The sequence below is a fragment of the Diospyros lotus genome, chromosome 12 (assembly GCF_014633365.1).
Source record: "Diospyros lotus cultivar Yz01 chromosome 12, ASM1463336v1, whole genome shotgun sequence".
NCBI lineage: Eukaryota > Viridiplantae > Streptophyta > Magnoliopsida > Ericales > Ebenaceae > Diospyros > Diospyros lotus.
Window position 1 is genome coordinate 2,832,781 of NC_068349.1, and position 15,975 is coordinate 2,848,755.

The following is a 15,975-nucleotide window of genomic DNA, read 5'->3' on the forward strand; positions in this document are numbered from 1 at the left end:
TTGAATTTGTTGAGCTATTATGCTTATTCATATGTTTTACAATCATGAAAAATGAAACTGTATAAAACTTCATTTGGTGAAAACAGGTATGACTTGTTTATGGAAGCTTTCAATCATATTTCTGGTAATATTGACAAAATCTACAAACAACTCACAAAGAGTAGCACACACCAGCTTGGTGGAACGGCATATTTGAATTTGGACAATGAGGATGAACCATTCTTACATGGTATCAAATATACAGCCATGCCCCCAACAAAGCGCTTCCGTGATATGGAACAGCTATCTGGTGGGGAGAAGACTGTTGCTGCTCTGGCATTACTTTTCTCCATACACAGGTACCATGAGCTTGATGTTTGTGTATGCAATTTAATGAAACTTAACTCGTACTGGAAAGCACAGCCTCCTTTCGATCAAGTATATTTTGCTGTGTTTATGCATTAGATATTCTCTTTATGGTGCAACTGTGACCCTTTTTCTGCTAGCTTGTGGGTTCTAACATTGTTGGTGGGCAGCTGGATTGCAATTTCTGTGTGTGCATCTGCCCCAGCATCTCTCATTCTCTCTCTGAGGGCTAGACTGAGGAGGTGGCATTGTTAAGAAACATCTTACAGCATTATCGCTGCTTAGTCTCATCTTATCCGTATTTGGCACAGCGTCCATGTGGGCACAAATTGTTTTCCTGAGCCTTCTCATGTTTGAATATTTTTGGCAGTGAAGTCATGTCGCTATTAGTTCTACATTTTCATTGACACATTATTTTTTCTGGTCCTTTTCGAGTTGCTTTCAGTATGCTCTCATCCTCCCTTGTCAACAGTCGGTTTTACTACTTTGGTGGTATGTTTCAGTTATAGGCCATCGCCGTTCTTTATATTGGATGAAGTTGATGCTGCATTAGACAATTTGAATGTCGCGAAGGTGGCTGGGTTCATCCGATCAAAGTCATGCGAAGGAGCTCGAGGTAATCAAGAGATCGAGGGTGGAATCGGGTTCCAGAGTATTGTGATATCCCTCAAGGATACCTTCTATGACAAAGCAGAAGCTCTGGTCGGGGTGTACAGGGATTCCGAGAGAAGGTAAGCTGATGCCAGTTTGTGGCTGGTTTATATGATATCTTTGGGGATCATTCATTCATCGTTTACATAATCTCTCCTCTTGTTTTGCCTCCACAGTTGCTCGAGAACTCTAACATTTGACTTGACCAAGTTCCGGGAATCCTAACGGTTGGTTGCAGCAGCAGTATCCTCCTGTAACTTTGGATGAGATGTGCTGTTTAAATTGTAATTACAAGGAGACTTGGGTTTTAATTAGATAGACTTTGTTTCAGCTCTAGAGCTTGTAAAAAATCGTAGGTGATGATGATGTATTTAGTTTTGCTTGCATTCACTACTAGCATTGTTGGAACTGGGTTTGGAAGGCCAAAGCGGCTTATTAGTATAATTGTTCGTTGCTTCTCTGTTCTGGGCATGCACCCTAAATCCTATACCTAAACCTAAACCTAAACCCTAACCACAATCTGTTTGGTGGTTAAGATTGTGATCCGACCGGCGATTAATAACTGTTTGGTTTTTCAAATATATTCGGACGGTTTAATTTATAATCTTTTTCTTTTAGGTGGTAATAATGGTGGGTGGTTGTTACTTACTGGGTTTTTGTTAGTAGGTTTAATTCAGTGTTCTTTCAGTCATTAAAAAATACTGAGGTTTAGTTTTTAGTATGCAAAACATTAAGATTTGATATCTTAATTATTAAAAATTATTATTTTTATTTTTTAATAGAATGGTAGTTAGTGTATAAGTGAGTCCATTTTTGTAAGTGACGTTTTCTGAATAGTTCGATTGATTTGTTGTGTTCTTTTAATAATTAAAAAATATGATATTTAATTTTTAATATATATAATTTATATGTTAATTATTAAAATTTATTATTTTAAATCCTTATCTTATACATAAAACAGGATATAAACAAAATTTGTTTATTTTCAGATAAGAATTTATATAACAACTTTTAATGGTTGAGAAATAAAATTTTAATTTTCTTATATATTAAAAATTAAAAATTATATTTTTTAATTATTAAAAAATTTGATAAATTATTTAATCTAGTCAAATATTATTAATTACTAATCCGTGTGATATGTCATTTGTGAAAATAAGTGTATTTATATACGAGATAAGTAAGGATTTAAATTAATTATTTTTAATAATTAAGATATTAAATCTTGATTTTTTGTATATTAAAAATTAAATATTATAGTTTTTTAATTGTTGGGGGAATAATTTGAAATTTGTAACGATATTATGATCTTGAGTTCTTAAGCTAATAATAAATAAAGGGCTCTAATAACAAGCGTTTTTGACCAAACCGTAAGTCAACTAACCAACGGTCGGAATTTGTGGAAATCATCCTCTCAACACAGCTTCTCTCAAACGGCCATGTTATTACACTTAACGGTTGCTGTGCGACGAGGTCAAAATCAATCTCTCTCTCTCTCCTTCTCTGTCTCCGGCAAGTCCTAGCTCCGGCGACAGGCCAGAGCTTCAGGATTAGCAGAAATGCCGGAGGGAAAAGTGTTTCCCTCGGAGAGTACCGACGATGACGATGATTATGTGGAGGCAAGCAGCGTGTCCTTCCGGGAATACCCCCCCGAGAAGAGTCTTGACCCGACAAGGACAAACCCCCTAGAATCTGAAACCCTAGATTTCATCGAAATGAAGCATTCGAGAAAGAAGGCGTTGCTCGAACTGCTCTGCAAGGTGGAAGATGCCATTCACGAGAACCGCATTCTGGGCGACGACAAGCCCTTCAAGTTCTTCTCCAATTCGAGGCAAGATCTCAAGGACATCAGCATCTGGGGCGTGCCTTTGTTGCCCAGTAAAGGTCACCAAGGCACCGGCATTGTCCTGATGAAATTCTTGAAAGCCAGCGATTTCAATGCCTCCGGGGCCTTCAACATTCTTCGAAGGACGCTTCAATGGCGGAGAGAATTCAACGTCGATGGAATTCTCGACGAGAAGCTAGGCTCGGGTTTTGAAAACACGGCCTTCGTCAACGGCGAGGACAAGAACGGCCGTCCCGTGTTTTACAACACGGTTGTTGCAATCAAAGACAGAGACTCGTACAAGAAAACCCTTGGAACGGAAAAGGAAGGCCAGGAGTTCCTAAGGTGGAAGGTTCAGTCCATGGAGAAGAGCATCGAAAAGCTCCAGTTCAGGTCCGGTGGGGTGGACTCCATTCTCAAGGTCATTGATCTGAAGAACGCGCCCAGACCAGCGATGAAAGAGCTCCGTTCGCTTAACAGGAAAGCAGGGATGCTGGTTCAAGAACATTACCCTGGACTCATCTTCAAGAGTGTAAGTTGTTGGCCATCGATCTGATTCATGATTTTCCAAGTTCTAGTTGCATTCTTGTGCTCACAATGACATTGTATTTTGTGGATGATAGGTGTATGTAAATGCTCCATTGTCGTATGTTGTGAGCCATGCTCTGTATACCCAAAAATATAAGAGCAGCTTCATCTTTGCAAGGCCATCAAGAGTCACACAGACCCTCCTCAAGTGAGTAGTATATACCAGATTGAAAATGATACTAATACTGAATGATATTACATAGTGTTGAAATCTGAATGCTTTTAGGGCAAGTGATTTCAGATTTCAGCAGTGTCCATGTCTGTCTGCTTTCCATATCTGATGATGATCTCTGCATCTTTTATGCCTAAACCCTGCTCTAGGTACATAGCCCCGGAGAACCTACCGGTTCAATACGGTGGCCTCTTGAGGGAGAACGACAATGAGTTCTCAACCGATGACAAAGCCATAACCCTGATCTTCAGAGGAGCCGGATTCCAAACCATTCAAATCCCTCTTCCCGAGGTACTCTCAATCCTCTGGTACTTGGTTTCTGAACATCATCTCTATCTCTTGTGCGTGTGTATGATTTGGTCTCTGGTACTAGCTTATTAATTATCTGGTTTGGAACATACTAGGCTGGGGTGACAGTGGTGTGGGATCTAACCGTGGTTGGATTTGAGGTGAGCTACAGGGAGGAATTCATCCCAGACGACGATTGCTCGTATAGGGTTTTGCTGCAAGATGAAAGGAAAATGAGGGAGAGTGCTAGAAGGTCCTTTTACATACATGAACCTGGGAAGATAGTGATAACCGTTGTCAATGGCACAGCCAAGAACAAGAAGGTGTTCTTTAGGCACAAATCCAAGTTCACTCCTCCCATGTACATGTTAAAGTGATGAGATTGAGTGCATGAAGGGAAGAGATTTGTTCTGACTGTACATGTCTTCTTGTCTTCTCCTTTTGTTAATAGATGATTTCTCTTTTCCAGATCTTCACCTTCCACCCTCTAAGAGACTTTCTTTCTGCACTTCTGAATCTAAATATTATTTTTCATATTATTTTATAATCAAATTCATCACTTTGAGGGCAAATAAAGTGATGAATATTACATGTGATATTTTAATACTATTCATATTATATATTTATATTAATGTGACAAACTCCAATACATTACACTAAAACACTTAGGCTGTGTTTTATTTATTGCTTTCAGTCCATTTTTAATTTTTACTTTTCAATTTTCTAAAACACTCAAAATGTGTAAAACTCGTTTTGACTGTTTTCAGTTAAAACAATCTCCTAAATCTAAAATAAGGAAAATGACTTCCATTCTCGTGTCCGTTTGATTCTTTATTCTCTTTTTTTTTCTTTTCAAGGGTATCACCACCGCAATCGCTATTACCATGTCAAAACTCGTATAGGATTTTGACACTCAATTTTGTGTGATTATTTAATTTTTTTTTATTTGAATTAGACCCAAAAATTTAATTTTTAAGGTAATTTAATTCATGTGTTTTAATTTTTTTTTCTTTGTGGTCAAAAAAGAAAATTAAAATATATAAGTTAAATTGATTAAAAAATATTAATTTAGAATATAATTGAAATAATACAAATTTTAAATTATCATATAAAAAATATCAAAATATAATAAGAATTAAAATATAAATTTTTAAAGATGTTATTAAAATAATAAAAAAATTTAAATAATCACAAAAAAATAAGAAAAATAAAAGAGTAAAAATATAGGTTGGGCATTTAAATTTTGCACGACTCACGAAGTGCGAGTTTTATAAGACCCACCAGACCACTGTCTCCTTCTAAAAAGCCACAAACGCACAGATCCGATCTATGGATGCTTCGTTTTCGAGCAGATTCCCATAGTTGAAGTTGAAGAAGATGGCGAGAGCTTGGCCGAGTCGACTCATTTTTCTTCTCTTTCTCGCTTGCCTTGCAGTTGCAGATGCCAGACCCGGCTTTCTCTACATCAGAACCCGTGGAAGATGCACTCCCCAGTAATCTCTCTCTCTCTCTCTCTCTCTCTGTGTTGCTTTTCAAGCTGTGAAATGGGAGAAATTGGAAGGAGGCATTTGGGTTTAATCGATGACTTTGCGTTAGGTATTGGAGTAGCAGGAGGGAGGCGTGGCCGAGGATGGTGCCGGAGACGGCGACGGTGTCGAAGGTGTTCGGGTCGAGGGCGTTCGAGCGGTACAGGCCCGACCTGACGCTGCTGGAGGCGGCGGCGGAAGTCCGGAATGACGAGTCAGGCGCCGGCGACCCCTTCGGGCGGCTGGTGGAGCAGTCGACGGCGGCTCTGCTCAACTCCTACGCCAGGGAGGGCTTCCCCTACTCCGCTTGGGAGGTCAAGACTCTGCTCATCCAGGCTTTGGTCTCCGAGCAGGCTGCCGCCGCTCAAGCCCAGCGCTTCTTTGAGGCCAACGACGGTTGCAATTAGAATCTGAAATTACGCCTAATTTTGTAACGAAAACATTAGCAGCTTCGATCTAGTGTTCTTCTGTGATTATGGTGAGGTTCACGTCTGCCTGAACCATCAAATCTTCTGCTATCATTTTCGTCGGATTTTCATCTTCTTTCTCGTTGTGGGGAAAGCTTCAGATTCCTCATTCACGGTCGCCAACTGCTTGCAGTCATATCTGTGCAGTCATCTCCATTCAGTACACTTTCGCTTATTTGAGTTTTGACTATAAATCTCAAATTTAAAACCAAATCAGGGACTATACCAACGTTAATGCTTCGTTTGGCTATCCGGTTTTACCGCTTATAAGCTTTCCATTTAGCTTATAAGATATCAAACTTATTTTATTACGTGTTTGATGATTTAAAGAGTTTAAAAGCTAATGAGCTGTTCTCTTTGACGTTTTGAGCCCCCTTTTTGTTTTCAATTTTCAGTTTTTCAAAACATTCAAAACGTGTTTATCATTTTTGAAAACACATTTTACAAAACACATAAAAATTTACACAAAAAACTCAAAATGTTAAAAACATGTTTTGACTGTTTTCAGCCAAAACCAACCCTCCATCCAAAACACGAAAAATAGCCACTGAACTCACCTTTTTTCTTTCATCTCTCTTCTCTCTTATCTTTCTCTTCAAACTCGATCACCACCATCATCCATGCCACCGCTATCACTGCCATCCACACTCACCACTGCCATCACTACAATCGCTTGCCACGACCATTACTGTCACGCTCAAATTCGCTCGCCATTGCCATCTCCATGCCCGCCATAGCCTTCCGAGCCCAGATCCGCCACCACCACTGTTTTCCATGCCAAGATCTGCCATCGCCATCTCCCTTGCCTGTCACTGCCCTCCAAGCCCAAATCCGCCATAGCCACCGCCGGCCACTGCCTTCAACGTCAAGATCTGCCACTGCCATTGCCATCGCTCTCGGCCGCCACTACCCTCCACGCCCAAGCCATCGCCACCGCCTGCCATGCCCAAATCTAGTTGCCCACCACCGCCCTCTGCCATTTCTTTCCTCTGCGCCTCTACGCCCAATTAATATAGTTTTTGTTATTTTATGATTTATATATGTTTTAAATATTTATGTTATGAATAATTTAAATCTCAAAATTAATATGAGATTTTAATTTATAGGTAAAAATAAATTTATTATGAAATTAATAGTTGAGTGAAATTAAAATGACTTAGAATGTATTTTGTAATTTTAATATATTATATATGATTAAATTATATAACTTGTATTATATTTGAAATTCTTTAAATTAAATTTATAATTTATTAATAAATATTTATAATTTATTTTGAATCAAATTTTTAAATAAATTATCATAAAATAATATTTTATAAAATTTCAAATTAAACGCGTTTTTCAATTTTTTGTTTTAAGAAACAATTTTTCAAAATAATAAAAAGAACGCGTTTTTAAAAATCTCAAAACAGATAATTAAAACACAAAACTCAAAATGAATTCAAAACTCAAAACTTAAAACTGAAACACAAAGAGAACACCACCTAAATAATTTAAAAACTCTGATCCCAGCTTTTTTTAAAAGCTATCAAGCTCCAACTTCTTAAAACGTTGTCTTAGCTTATTTGAGTTGACTAAGTAAAGGACGATTTTACCCTCATAATTTTAAGTTATTTTTAACCATATCCCATCTTCATCATTTGCATCAACTTATCTCCCATCGCCAGATCCATCGTCGTCGTCCCAACCCATCATCGTCAGCATTGTCCTAACCCGTCACTGTCAACGTTCACATCTTGCCATTGTCCCAGCTTCAATCGTTCGCATCTCGCCGTCACCATTGTCCCAACCTTTCACCGTCGCCCTAGTGGTTGTTGCCATTTTTGTCGTCTCAATTTTTGTAATTTATAGATATATTGTATATATATTATATTAATATATTTTTAATAATTATATATAATTTATCGATATCTAATAATAAAATTTTATATTATTCAACAATCAACATGTCTATTTTTATCTTTTTATTAATTTTTAATAATTTATTAACTCTTTCAAACTAAATACATAACTATTAGCTAATAGTTTAAAAATATATTTATTGAAGCACGTTATTCACTTAAACACTACCCTATTTAAAAATTTTATATATCACTTAAAAATTAAACAGCTTAAAAGTTACAACCAAAAGGCATAGATAAACTAAGCCTAACAATACTGGTAGTGCCTTTGAAGCAAGGAGATGTCTCCGGTTGTACTTTTCACATTTTCAAAATATTCTTATTTTTAAAACGTTAAAAAATATTTAAAAAAAATGCTATGGGATATTTTTATAATTTTAAAAACATTTTAGGCTGTTTCATAATTTAAAAAAAATATTAAAACACATTTTCATCCAGAAACAAATTAGAGACAAAAAAAAAAAATAGTCTTTAATCAGGTTAAAAATAGAATTTTTTTCGTTTTTAATTTTTTTAAATTAAAAAAAAAAAACTTTGAGCCCAGAGCCATCTAGTCCAAGTCAAACTTGGGCCTGGGCCACACAGCAATAACATATGCTATTCGGCCTTTAGGCTTGGCCCCACTTTGCAGCCCTTGCTATTGAGCGGCCCGGCCCGGTTCTCCTGCGAGGCGCAAAACCCTCCCCGCAAGCATCCGATCCGACCCTCAAAAACCCTTCCCGCAACTGATAATTTCGTCTTCGTTTTCAAGCAAACCACAACCCTCTTATGGCGAGCAGGAAGCTGGTCCGAGATATATTCTTCTCCCGTCGATCCTTCTACCGTCAGATATTAGCATCTCAACAGGTTAGCTTCTTCACAAAACCTCACAATCCTTTGTCCATTCGGTTTAGGTTTCTGATTCGTTTTTGCTTTTGCTTTTCCCGTTCAGGTTTCGGGTGCGAGTGCGAGACCAAGGTTGCTTCCGAGGAATGACTATTGGGATAAACGTGAATTCAGTGTTTTCAACGAGTTCTCCAAAAAAGTTAAGGGCGAAGCTGAGAGGTAGTTTTCGTACTTCCCCGAAACTTCGTTTAATTTTTCGAGCCATTTCGTAGCTGTGAAACCTTAGAGGGATTTTTCTTTCTGTTTTTAATTTGGGTAATGGCGGAACAGAAATTTTTCTGGTCGATGATTTTTATGGTTCCTGTTGATGGTTGATTTCATTTCTTATGGTCCAGTTCCAATTCTATGTCGTTTTACAACGTTTTTGGGCCCCGGATTGTGCTTTCTTGAATGGTTTGTTCAGATTTGTTCTTGTTCATTTAAAGTTTGCAGACACTTTCTGTGGAAATGGACTCGTAAAATGAGACCAGTGGGAAAAATAGGATAGTGCTTAGCTTCCTCATTTACTGTTATTTATTTCCTTAAAATAACGCAGAGCTAAATTTTTGAGATCATTTGCTTCATGATTGATGGTGGATTTTACTTCTAGCTCTATGTTAAAAGTAGACGAGATGGGTCCTCGCAATTTAGGACATCCAAACATCTCTTAACTGTTAGGGCCCCCTTTTATTGACTACTCATCTTTCCCGCTTGTTGACTTCCTTGCAGTAATCAGGAATTCAAACAGTCAGTCAAGGAACTGAAGGAGAAAGCAGAGGAGCTGAAAGGGGTGAAGGAAGATCTGAAAGAAAGGTAATTCTGTAACTGCCCATTTATATGATTTCTGTAGATTTTGGCCCCCTTTTATTGTGTTTAAAGGCTTAGACATACTGTTGTATGTCAAGGCTGGGCAGACACTTCCAATGAAGGCCTGAGTGGTGAACTGGCGAATGCAGAACCAAACAGACAACTGAGCAGCTGTACAAGCAGGTGGATGGTGCATGGACAGAGGCTGAAGCCACGGCAAAGAAGGTCTGTCCAATGTTACTCCAGATTGATGCCAGGCTATATAAATTTGCAGTTTGAAGTTGTGGTTTAAATTGAAATCTTCTGAAAAACTATTATTACTCAGTTTGGTCTGCTGCCTTACATGGTCTAGTTCCTCCCACCATGTAAGTGTATGTTACTTAAATTCACAGCGGTGCATCTGCAGAAGCATCAGTAGTCCTGACTGCATGAATGACTTGGGCTTTGCTGTACTAGTGTGTCAGTGTTTGTGCTCAGAATGTGTACTAATGACTAATGAGACTTACATGCATCATCTGTGTATGTTCCTTAAATTCACAGTGATTCATTGTTCATTGAACTAATGACTAGGGACAAATACTGTATCTATTCTCTTTTGTGTTTTCCCCGCCTTAAAATGAAGACTTACATGCATCATCTGTGGGTTTTTTTTCCTTTCTTTTTCCTTTTCATAATTATTCCATACACTCCATTTGGAATGTGTTGTCAATATTTAAAAATATCAACTTTTGCTGATCTTCCTCTCATGTCAGAAATACCTCCCAAGAGTTCCTTATTCATTATTTCCATCATCATGTTAGTAATGTGTGATTTAACTTAACAACCCCTCATCCAAATCGAGTTATGTTTAGAGTAGTTGAAATCTTCATTCTAGTAAGATTTAAATATATCTCTAGTATTATCCATGTTTGTAATATATTGTACTAAATGGTGTTGTCCATTTGGTAAGACATGGTTATTTTAATTTATCCTATTTCACATACTGCTTGTGTCAAAGTCAAAAGCTACTTATAAATCCAGCATGTATGGACCTTTTTTCACTTTCGGGCAACTCTATCCTTTCATGTCTCTGATTCTTATATTTTGCAGTTATCTATGACAAATTCTCTAGTTCCCTTTTTTATTTAGTTGCAAAATGATCCATTTGACAGAAGCTAGGCCAAGTAAATGATATTATAATCATTTTATTTGTTGCAGCTTTCTGCCAATCTGAAGGAGAAACTTTCAGCTGCCACAGAGCAGGTGAGATAGGCCTTGAACTTGTCATGTTGCCACTGTTGCAATTGTACTGCTGCATTCTGCAAATGATTTTGTACTTGAAACACTTAATTTACTCTGTAAATCCTTTTGTTTAGGTCAAAGAGACCTTTGGGACTGCAAAACAAGAATCCACTGAATTTTCTGCCTCTTCAGATAAAGATGAGCGCACTGATGTGAAAAATGGTAGCAAGACCAAGTCTGAAGAGGAAAAGCAGCAGTCTGGTGCTAGTGATGCTGCAAATACAATATTTGGCAAATTTAAATCTAGTGTTTCTTCTGTTTCTCCTAAGGTTTCCGTGGCCTTCCAAAAATTGAAGCAAGCAAAGCCCATTGACTTAGCAAAGAAGGGGTATGACATTGTAAAGGATGAGTTGAGTAGCAACCCTAATAGGAGAAAGCGGATTGAGTATGGAACTTCTTCATCAACTTCCTCACAAACAGGGGAAAGAAGTACAAGGACTGATGTGGTTGTTTTACCTTCGAAACAGTCAAAATGGAATAAGAAGTGGGAAGCGTTTAAACAAAAAGTAAATTATAAGGGCTTACAAACTCTTACGAACGTATTGAAAAATAAACATTTTGGAAAGATATGTTCGTTTGTTTCTTTTTCACTTTCTTGTTATTAGAATGTGATGTTTATTTTTTCCCCAGATGCAAGGTCATCCAGTTTTTAAACGCATCAGTGGGTTAAGTGAACCTGTAATGGTGAAGAGTCAGGAGGTAAACATCCTATGGATATTTTTTTTATTATCTCTCTGGTCTACTTTTATCATGTAATTGTTCATTTGTTTTGGTCGCAAGTTTGGTCATCTAGTCTTGGATAATCTTGGATGAATGGGCTATCGGTGCTAAGCTTAAATCTTACCCATACTTATAGGTACAGATCATGCAGGAAAAAATCTGATACCGAACTTTTTCTTCCATTCTGTTTTGGTAAATATACCAGTTGGTGCAGGCGGTACCAGCCGAGATTACATTGCTGCAGGCGCAGTGCTGGTACCAATTCTATGTTTAAACTCTGTGTAATGCAGAGAGAAAACTCTCTCTGCAGGAGAAAGTTATCGCGAAACTTTCAAATATGTTATGTGAAAGTTTCTACATAGTGTGGAAGTTTTTGCTGTGCAACTTTATATATACATAATACATGGTGATACACATCCAATATCAGAACTTACGTATTATGCATATTTCAGTTGGCCCCCACCTGGTGGGATTTATGACTTGCAGTTGTTTTACATATTTCCGTTTGGATTATACTATATTCTTGACGTGAAAATTATTTTATTAATCTTTTATATAACTTGACATTCTTAAATTATTAATCTGTATTTTTTCGTAGTTAAGATTATTGATTTTGTAAATGATGTTTATTTCTTATTTACCTATGAAAAATGAGTACCTCGTTCTTTATGTATGGATAGTAATGGTATATATTATTAATGCATTATAGTGAAATATCTGAAATTGTATCCAGGTACTGTTTGGTACTTGTAGCATATGGTACCGCTGACAAATTTGTTATGTTTTTTACATGATATCGACAATTATAGTCTTAAAACAAATCTTTTCGAAATCTATAGCATGCACTAAGATCACATCCCAGTGTGGCTGATATATGTTGCATTTAATGCAACAAGAGCCAAGAGCAAAGTTGTAGGAATTGGCCAAAATGATTTTGTCAATAGATTACACATTATATTTTAATGAATAGGAGCAAGAAGTCCTTAAATAAATAAGTGCAGTCAGTGGAATTATTGTGTTAAATTATGTTTTGATTCTAATGCCCCCCCCCCAAAAAAAAATGGTTGCTTCCTGGTAGCTATGTTGCACAGAAACGGAAATGGGAAACGTTTCCTACAAGAAACGGAAACGTGGAAACGAACATTCTTCTAAAAAAATAGGCATAAATAGGGTTCGAAACGGGAATAGGAAATGTTTCGGAAACGTTTCCGAAAAGGGAAAACGGCTCCTGTGAGGTTTTTCCGCGCAACATAGCCTGGTAGTAATGGGGTCTTAACTGAGGGGCGAGGTTTGGTAGTGATGATAAGGTTGTTCCTTTGTGGTTGGAAGGTCATGGATTTGAGTTGTGCAAATCTATTTACTAAGCAAGGATAAGGTTACATATAAAACAGTCTTCTCCTGACTCTACCAAAGTGGAGAGCCCCTTGCACTTTAGATGCCACCCCCACCCCCGACAACTACAAAATAAATAAATAAGTAAATAAAGAACAGTTTTCTTTTTTGGGTTTTGAGGGCTCCTAACCATAAAATTGTATAGTTTCAAAAGGCATTTTTGGCAAGTATATGCATTAGAGAGCAAGCTTTGGAGTAGTCAAGTTGCTCCTTCATGACTGGAGGTCATGGATTGAGTACTGGAAATAGTGTCTTTGCAAAAAAGAAAGGGAAGATTGCGTATGAATACAAGCATCTCCCGACCCTCACAAAGCAAGGAATGGAACCTTGTGCATTCAGAACACTCTGTTTTACAAGTACGCGCATTAAAAAGGGTATTGAGGGCCATTAATGTTCGAAAGGAGAGGATCAAAACAAATGCCTAATACCAAGGGATCCTATTGTTGGCTATTGTATATGTATTTGTATCTGTATCTAACCCTGCTTCAGATAGGCATGTTGTGCAATATTATTGCTTATTTGGTAACATTTTTTACTTTTCAAAACTTAGCCTTTCTCTAAAAGTAACATTATTTCTTTAAGTACTAAAAGTTTGCTTCAATTTATGTTTCTTTTGATTGAAAATGCATAATATACAAACAGTATCCCCTATTGAAATATTGCTATCCGGGTGGGAATTTGCAGCTTGCAGATGACGTGCGGGACAAATGGGAGACTTCTGATAGTCCAGTTGTTCATAAAATTCAGGAGTATGCTGCTCAACTGCTATCCTTGTTGTTATAGTTTGATTTATGTACAATGGAGTAAGTTGTGAGCAACTATTTGACCAACCTCTCTTTGACAGTCTCAGTGAAAGTGTATTTGGAGAGTCCGCTGCTGCAGTATCATTAAAAGAAATACGTCGTCGTGATCCGTATGCTGATTTTTTCTACTGGTTTCTGATTTAGAATGTTCCATCCTTTATCTAACAGGTGACTAATTTCTTTATATGAAATTTGTGGGTTAGGTCTTTCTCATTGCCAGAATTTGTGTCTGAGGTTCAGGAAGTAATCAAGCCAGTCCTTAAAGCTTACCTCAAGGTGAGTTGTTAATAGGATGGCTGTGTAGGTGTTTTTATTTTCTTTCATTCTTCTCTTGTCATTTCAGAATTTGTGAGCTTGGACCATTAGTTGTTCATGAAGCTTCTTGTTCTATCAATCTATCACTGGTTGCAGGGGGATGCTGAAGTTCTGAAGAAGTACTGTGGCAATGAAGTGATTGAGCGTTGTAAAGCGGAGCATAAAGCTTATGAGAGCCAGGGTATCTTCTTTGATAACAAGGTGATTTCTTAAATTACCTCATCTGCATCAAAATTTCCATTTTTTCATGCCATGTATATTTGGGCAGCAGAACTTCACTTTGTTTCAAGCTTGTGATGTTGGAAAATAGTCTTCAAGGCGAAGATTTAGACACATTGAATCTGATATACAGTATAAGGAAGTTGTAATTATTTTCCACATAGTGGGATTAAGGCCTAATATGTATTCTCTCGATATTTACTTGTAATTGTTTACATTGCAAAATGGTGTACTAATAATAATAAGCACACACAATGTGTAAATACAACTGTTATTAGATATTGATTTCTTATTCATTTTCATAACATTTGTGCAGATTCTGCACGTATCTGAGGTGGAAGTAAGGGAGACAAAAATGATGGGGGACACTCCCATCATAATTGTTGCAGTAAGCACTTTATTTATTTATTTTATTTTTAGTGTTAACATCATCATCTTCTTTTCCTTTTTTCTTCTGACATCTGAATCTAACACTGGCATCTCTTTTATGGGTAATTGTCGCAGTTCCAAACACAGCAGGTCTATTGCGTGCGTGATAGATTTGGTGCGATAACAGAAGGGGGAAAGGTAAATGCCACACCAGCATTCATAAGTTTTATTTACTTTTTTTTTTTTGCTCAGTATTCATCTGTTTTATTTTCAATTTATCTGCATTTTATTTTCAATTTAAAACCAAATCAAAGCCTCAACCTTTGAATATGGAAAATAATATATCCGTGGACCAGTTTCCTACAAATTAGGTTTGCTAACAAACTGGCTTCGTGGTAGCCAGATTGGGAATTTTATAATGTTTAGTTTTTATTTTCGATGGAACTTGGAGTTGAGGCATTTTAGTGTACTTTCATGGTTCAGTTCTACATTTTTTGAGGTAAAAGTTTAAACAATTATTATCAAGCAAGCAAAAGATATAGCTCATATGGGAGTGTGATTGATGTAACATTTTGTTATGTCTGTGGCTTAATCAGGACACAATCCACACTGTGTACTATGCATGGGCTATGCAACAAGTTGATGTAGAAGAACTAGGCGAAGGCGCATTATTCCCAATATGGCGGCTGAGAGAAATGCAACAACTTGGTGTGCGCGCGCTTATTTGATTTTATACCATATCACACCTTTTGATGGATGGATCGTAGTGTATTACTCTCTCTGGGTTTTTGTCATTGCCAGGGAAAAAATTAATGATTCTTTCCTTTTTATTTTTGGATCAAATAATGCACCAGTTCACTTGAATGTTACGTCTCTTTGCATACAAGCAAGTATGCTGTGGCCCGACTTGGTAGTAGTTGGTAGGACATTGCACCATTATACAATACAATTGTCACATACAGATAAGGTTACACAAGTTAGAATTTCTATATGCAAATTGGCTCCAATTGCAGTAATGTCGCTGTAACTGTAGGCGGATGAGATGCTTATATGCACCCCCTTTGCTAATTTCTTGTTCCTAATTCACCCGAACTGGTGTTGTGATGATAGTTGGTCCATTTGACTATTGCTTTTTTGAAATTGTGCTGAGCTCACCTGTAAGCAATTTAAGAATCTTGGTGAGTTTGAATTATAGTAAGGCAACCTGAAATTCTCCCTCCCGTATCCCCCACGCCAAGCTGACAAGCAGAGCAACAAAAAAGATGGGCACCAAATGGGTAGCCACCACTTTCCCAGGGCAAAAATCTTTTAAACTATGTATGGGCAAATGCCCATCCTCAAGGTCGCCTTGATGCGTCGAATAACTGAAAGAGCCCAAGAGTTCATAACCAGAGCCCGGGCTTCAATGCAGTTTCAATAGTTCTTGGCAGGTTATGATCTAT

The 15,975-nt window shown here is 37.3% G+C and overlaps 4 protein-coding genes across 6 annotated transcripts in view; all 4 read left to right on the forward strand.

Moving 5' to 3' along the window:
- Window positions 1-1,456, forward strand: part of LOC127787699 (structural maintenance of chromosomes protein 1) — a 51,720-nt gene extending 50,264 nt beyond the window's left edge. For both annotated transcript variants that reach the window (XM_052315766.1, XM_052315767.1), the window contains exons 16-18: window positions 87-338; window positions 849-1,076; window positions 1,173-1,456. In XM_052315766.1, the coding sequence (XP_052171726.1) occupies window positions 87-338; window positions 849-1,076; window positions 1,173-1,221 (529 nt within the window). In that variant the 3' untranslated portion in view covers window positions 1,222-1,456. The remainder of the gene's footprint in view (window positions 1-86; window positions 339-848; window positions 1,077-1,172) is intronic.
- A 922-nt stretch (window positions 1,457-2,378) lies between these two features.
- On the forward strand, window positions 2,379-4,579 carry LOC127787037 (patellin-4-like). 2 transcript variants are annotated; one of them, XM_052314874.1, is made up of 4 exons: window positions 2,379-3,353; window positions 3,445-3,557; window positions 3,731-3,872; window positions 3,986-4,579. In XM_052314874.1, exons 1-4 carry the CDS (start codon window positions 2,556-2,558, stop codon window positions 4,244-4,246), a joined length of 1,314 nt encoding a protein of 437 aa, XP_052170834.1. In that variant the 5' UTR covers window positions 2,379-2,555; the 3' UTR covers window positions 4,247-4,579. The 2 variants fall into 2 exon arrangements, with proteins under 2 accessions (XP_052170834.1, XP_052170835.1); XM_052314875.1 differs by having other exon boundaries at window positions 2,380-3,353; window positions 4,042-4,221.
- Window positions 4,580-5,143: 564 nt separating this feature from the next.
- On the forward strand, window positions 5,144-5,916 carry LOC127787139 (uncharacterized). Its single transcript, XM_052315026.1, has 2 exons — window positions 5,144-5,362; window positions 5,466-5,916. The coding sequence occupies exons 1-2, from the start codon at window positions 5,247-5,249 to the stop codon at window positions 5,800-5,802; spliced, it is 453 nt and encodes a 150-aa protein (XP_052170986.1). The 5' UTR covers window positions 5,144-5,246; the 3' UTR covers window positions 5,803-5,916.
- A 2,535-nt stretch (window positions 5,917-8,451) lies between these two features.
- LOC127814274 (mitochondrial import inner membrane translocase subunit TIM44-2-like) lies at window positions 8,452-15,549 on the forward strand. Its single transcript, XM_052355683.1, has 14 exons — window positions 8,452-8,609; window positions 8,695-8,807; window positions 9,357-9,440; window positions 9,584-9,659; window positions 10,632-10,676; window positions 10,790-11,221; window positions 11,346-11,414; window positions 13,512-13,576; window positions 13,672-13,740; window positions 13,834-13,906; window positions 14,042-14,146; window positions 14,481-14,552; window positions 14,669-14,731; window positions 15,130-15,549. The coding sequence occupies exons 1-14, from the start codon at window positions 8,532-8,534 to the stop codon at window positions 15,259-15,261; spliced, it is 1,476 nt and encodes a 491-aa protein (XP_052211643.1). The 5' UTR covers window positions 8,452-8,531; the 3' UTR covers window positions 15,262-15,549.
- Window positions 15,550-15,975: the final 426 nt, after the last annotated feature.

Bases quoted from the DNA above. Each gene is read 5' to 3' on its own strand.
- LOC127814274 (XM_052355683.1), top strand. From the start codon at position 8,532: ATGGCGAGCAGGAAGCTGGTCCGAGATATATTCTTCTCCCGTCGATCC. The intron at 9,660-10,631 runs GTCTGTCCAATG...TATTTGTTGCAG, and splicing joins CTGAAGCCACGGCAAAGAAG to CTTTCTGCCAATCTGAAGGA. The intron at 14,732-15,129 runs GTAAATGCCACA...TGGCTTAATCAG, and splicing joins CGATAACAGAAGGGGGAAAG to GACACAATCCACACTGTGTA.
- LOC127787037 (XM_052314874.1), top strand. From the start codon at position 2,556: ATGCCGGAGGGAAAAGTGTTTCCCTCGGAGAGTACCGACGATGACGAT. The intron at 3,354-3,444 runs GTAAGTTGTTGG...TGTGGATGATAG, and splicing joins CTGGACTCATCTTCAAGAGT to GTGTATGTAAATGCTCCATT. The intron at 3,558-3,730 runs GTGAGTAGTATA...ACCCTGCTCTAG, and splicing joins GTCACACAGACCCTCCTCAA to GTACATAGCCCCGGAGAACC.
- LOC127787139 (XM_052315026.1), top strand. From the start codon at position 5,247: ATGGCGAGAGCTTGGCCGAGTCGACTCATTTTTCTTCTCTTTCTCGCT. The intron at 5,363-5,465 runs GTAATCTCTCTC...ACTTTGCGTTAG, and splicing joins CGTGGAAGATGCACTCCCCA to GTATTGGAGTAGCAGGAGGG.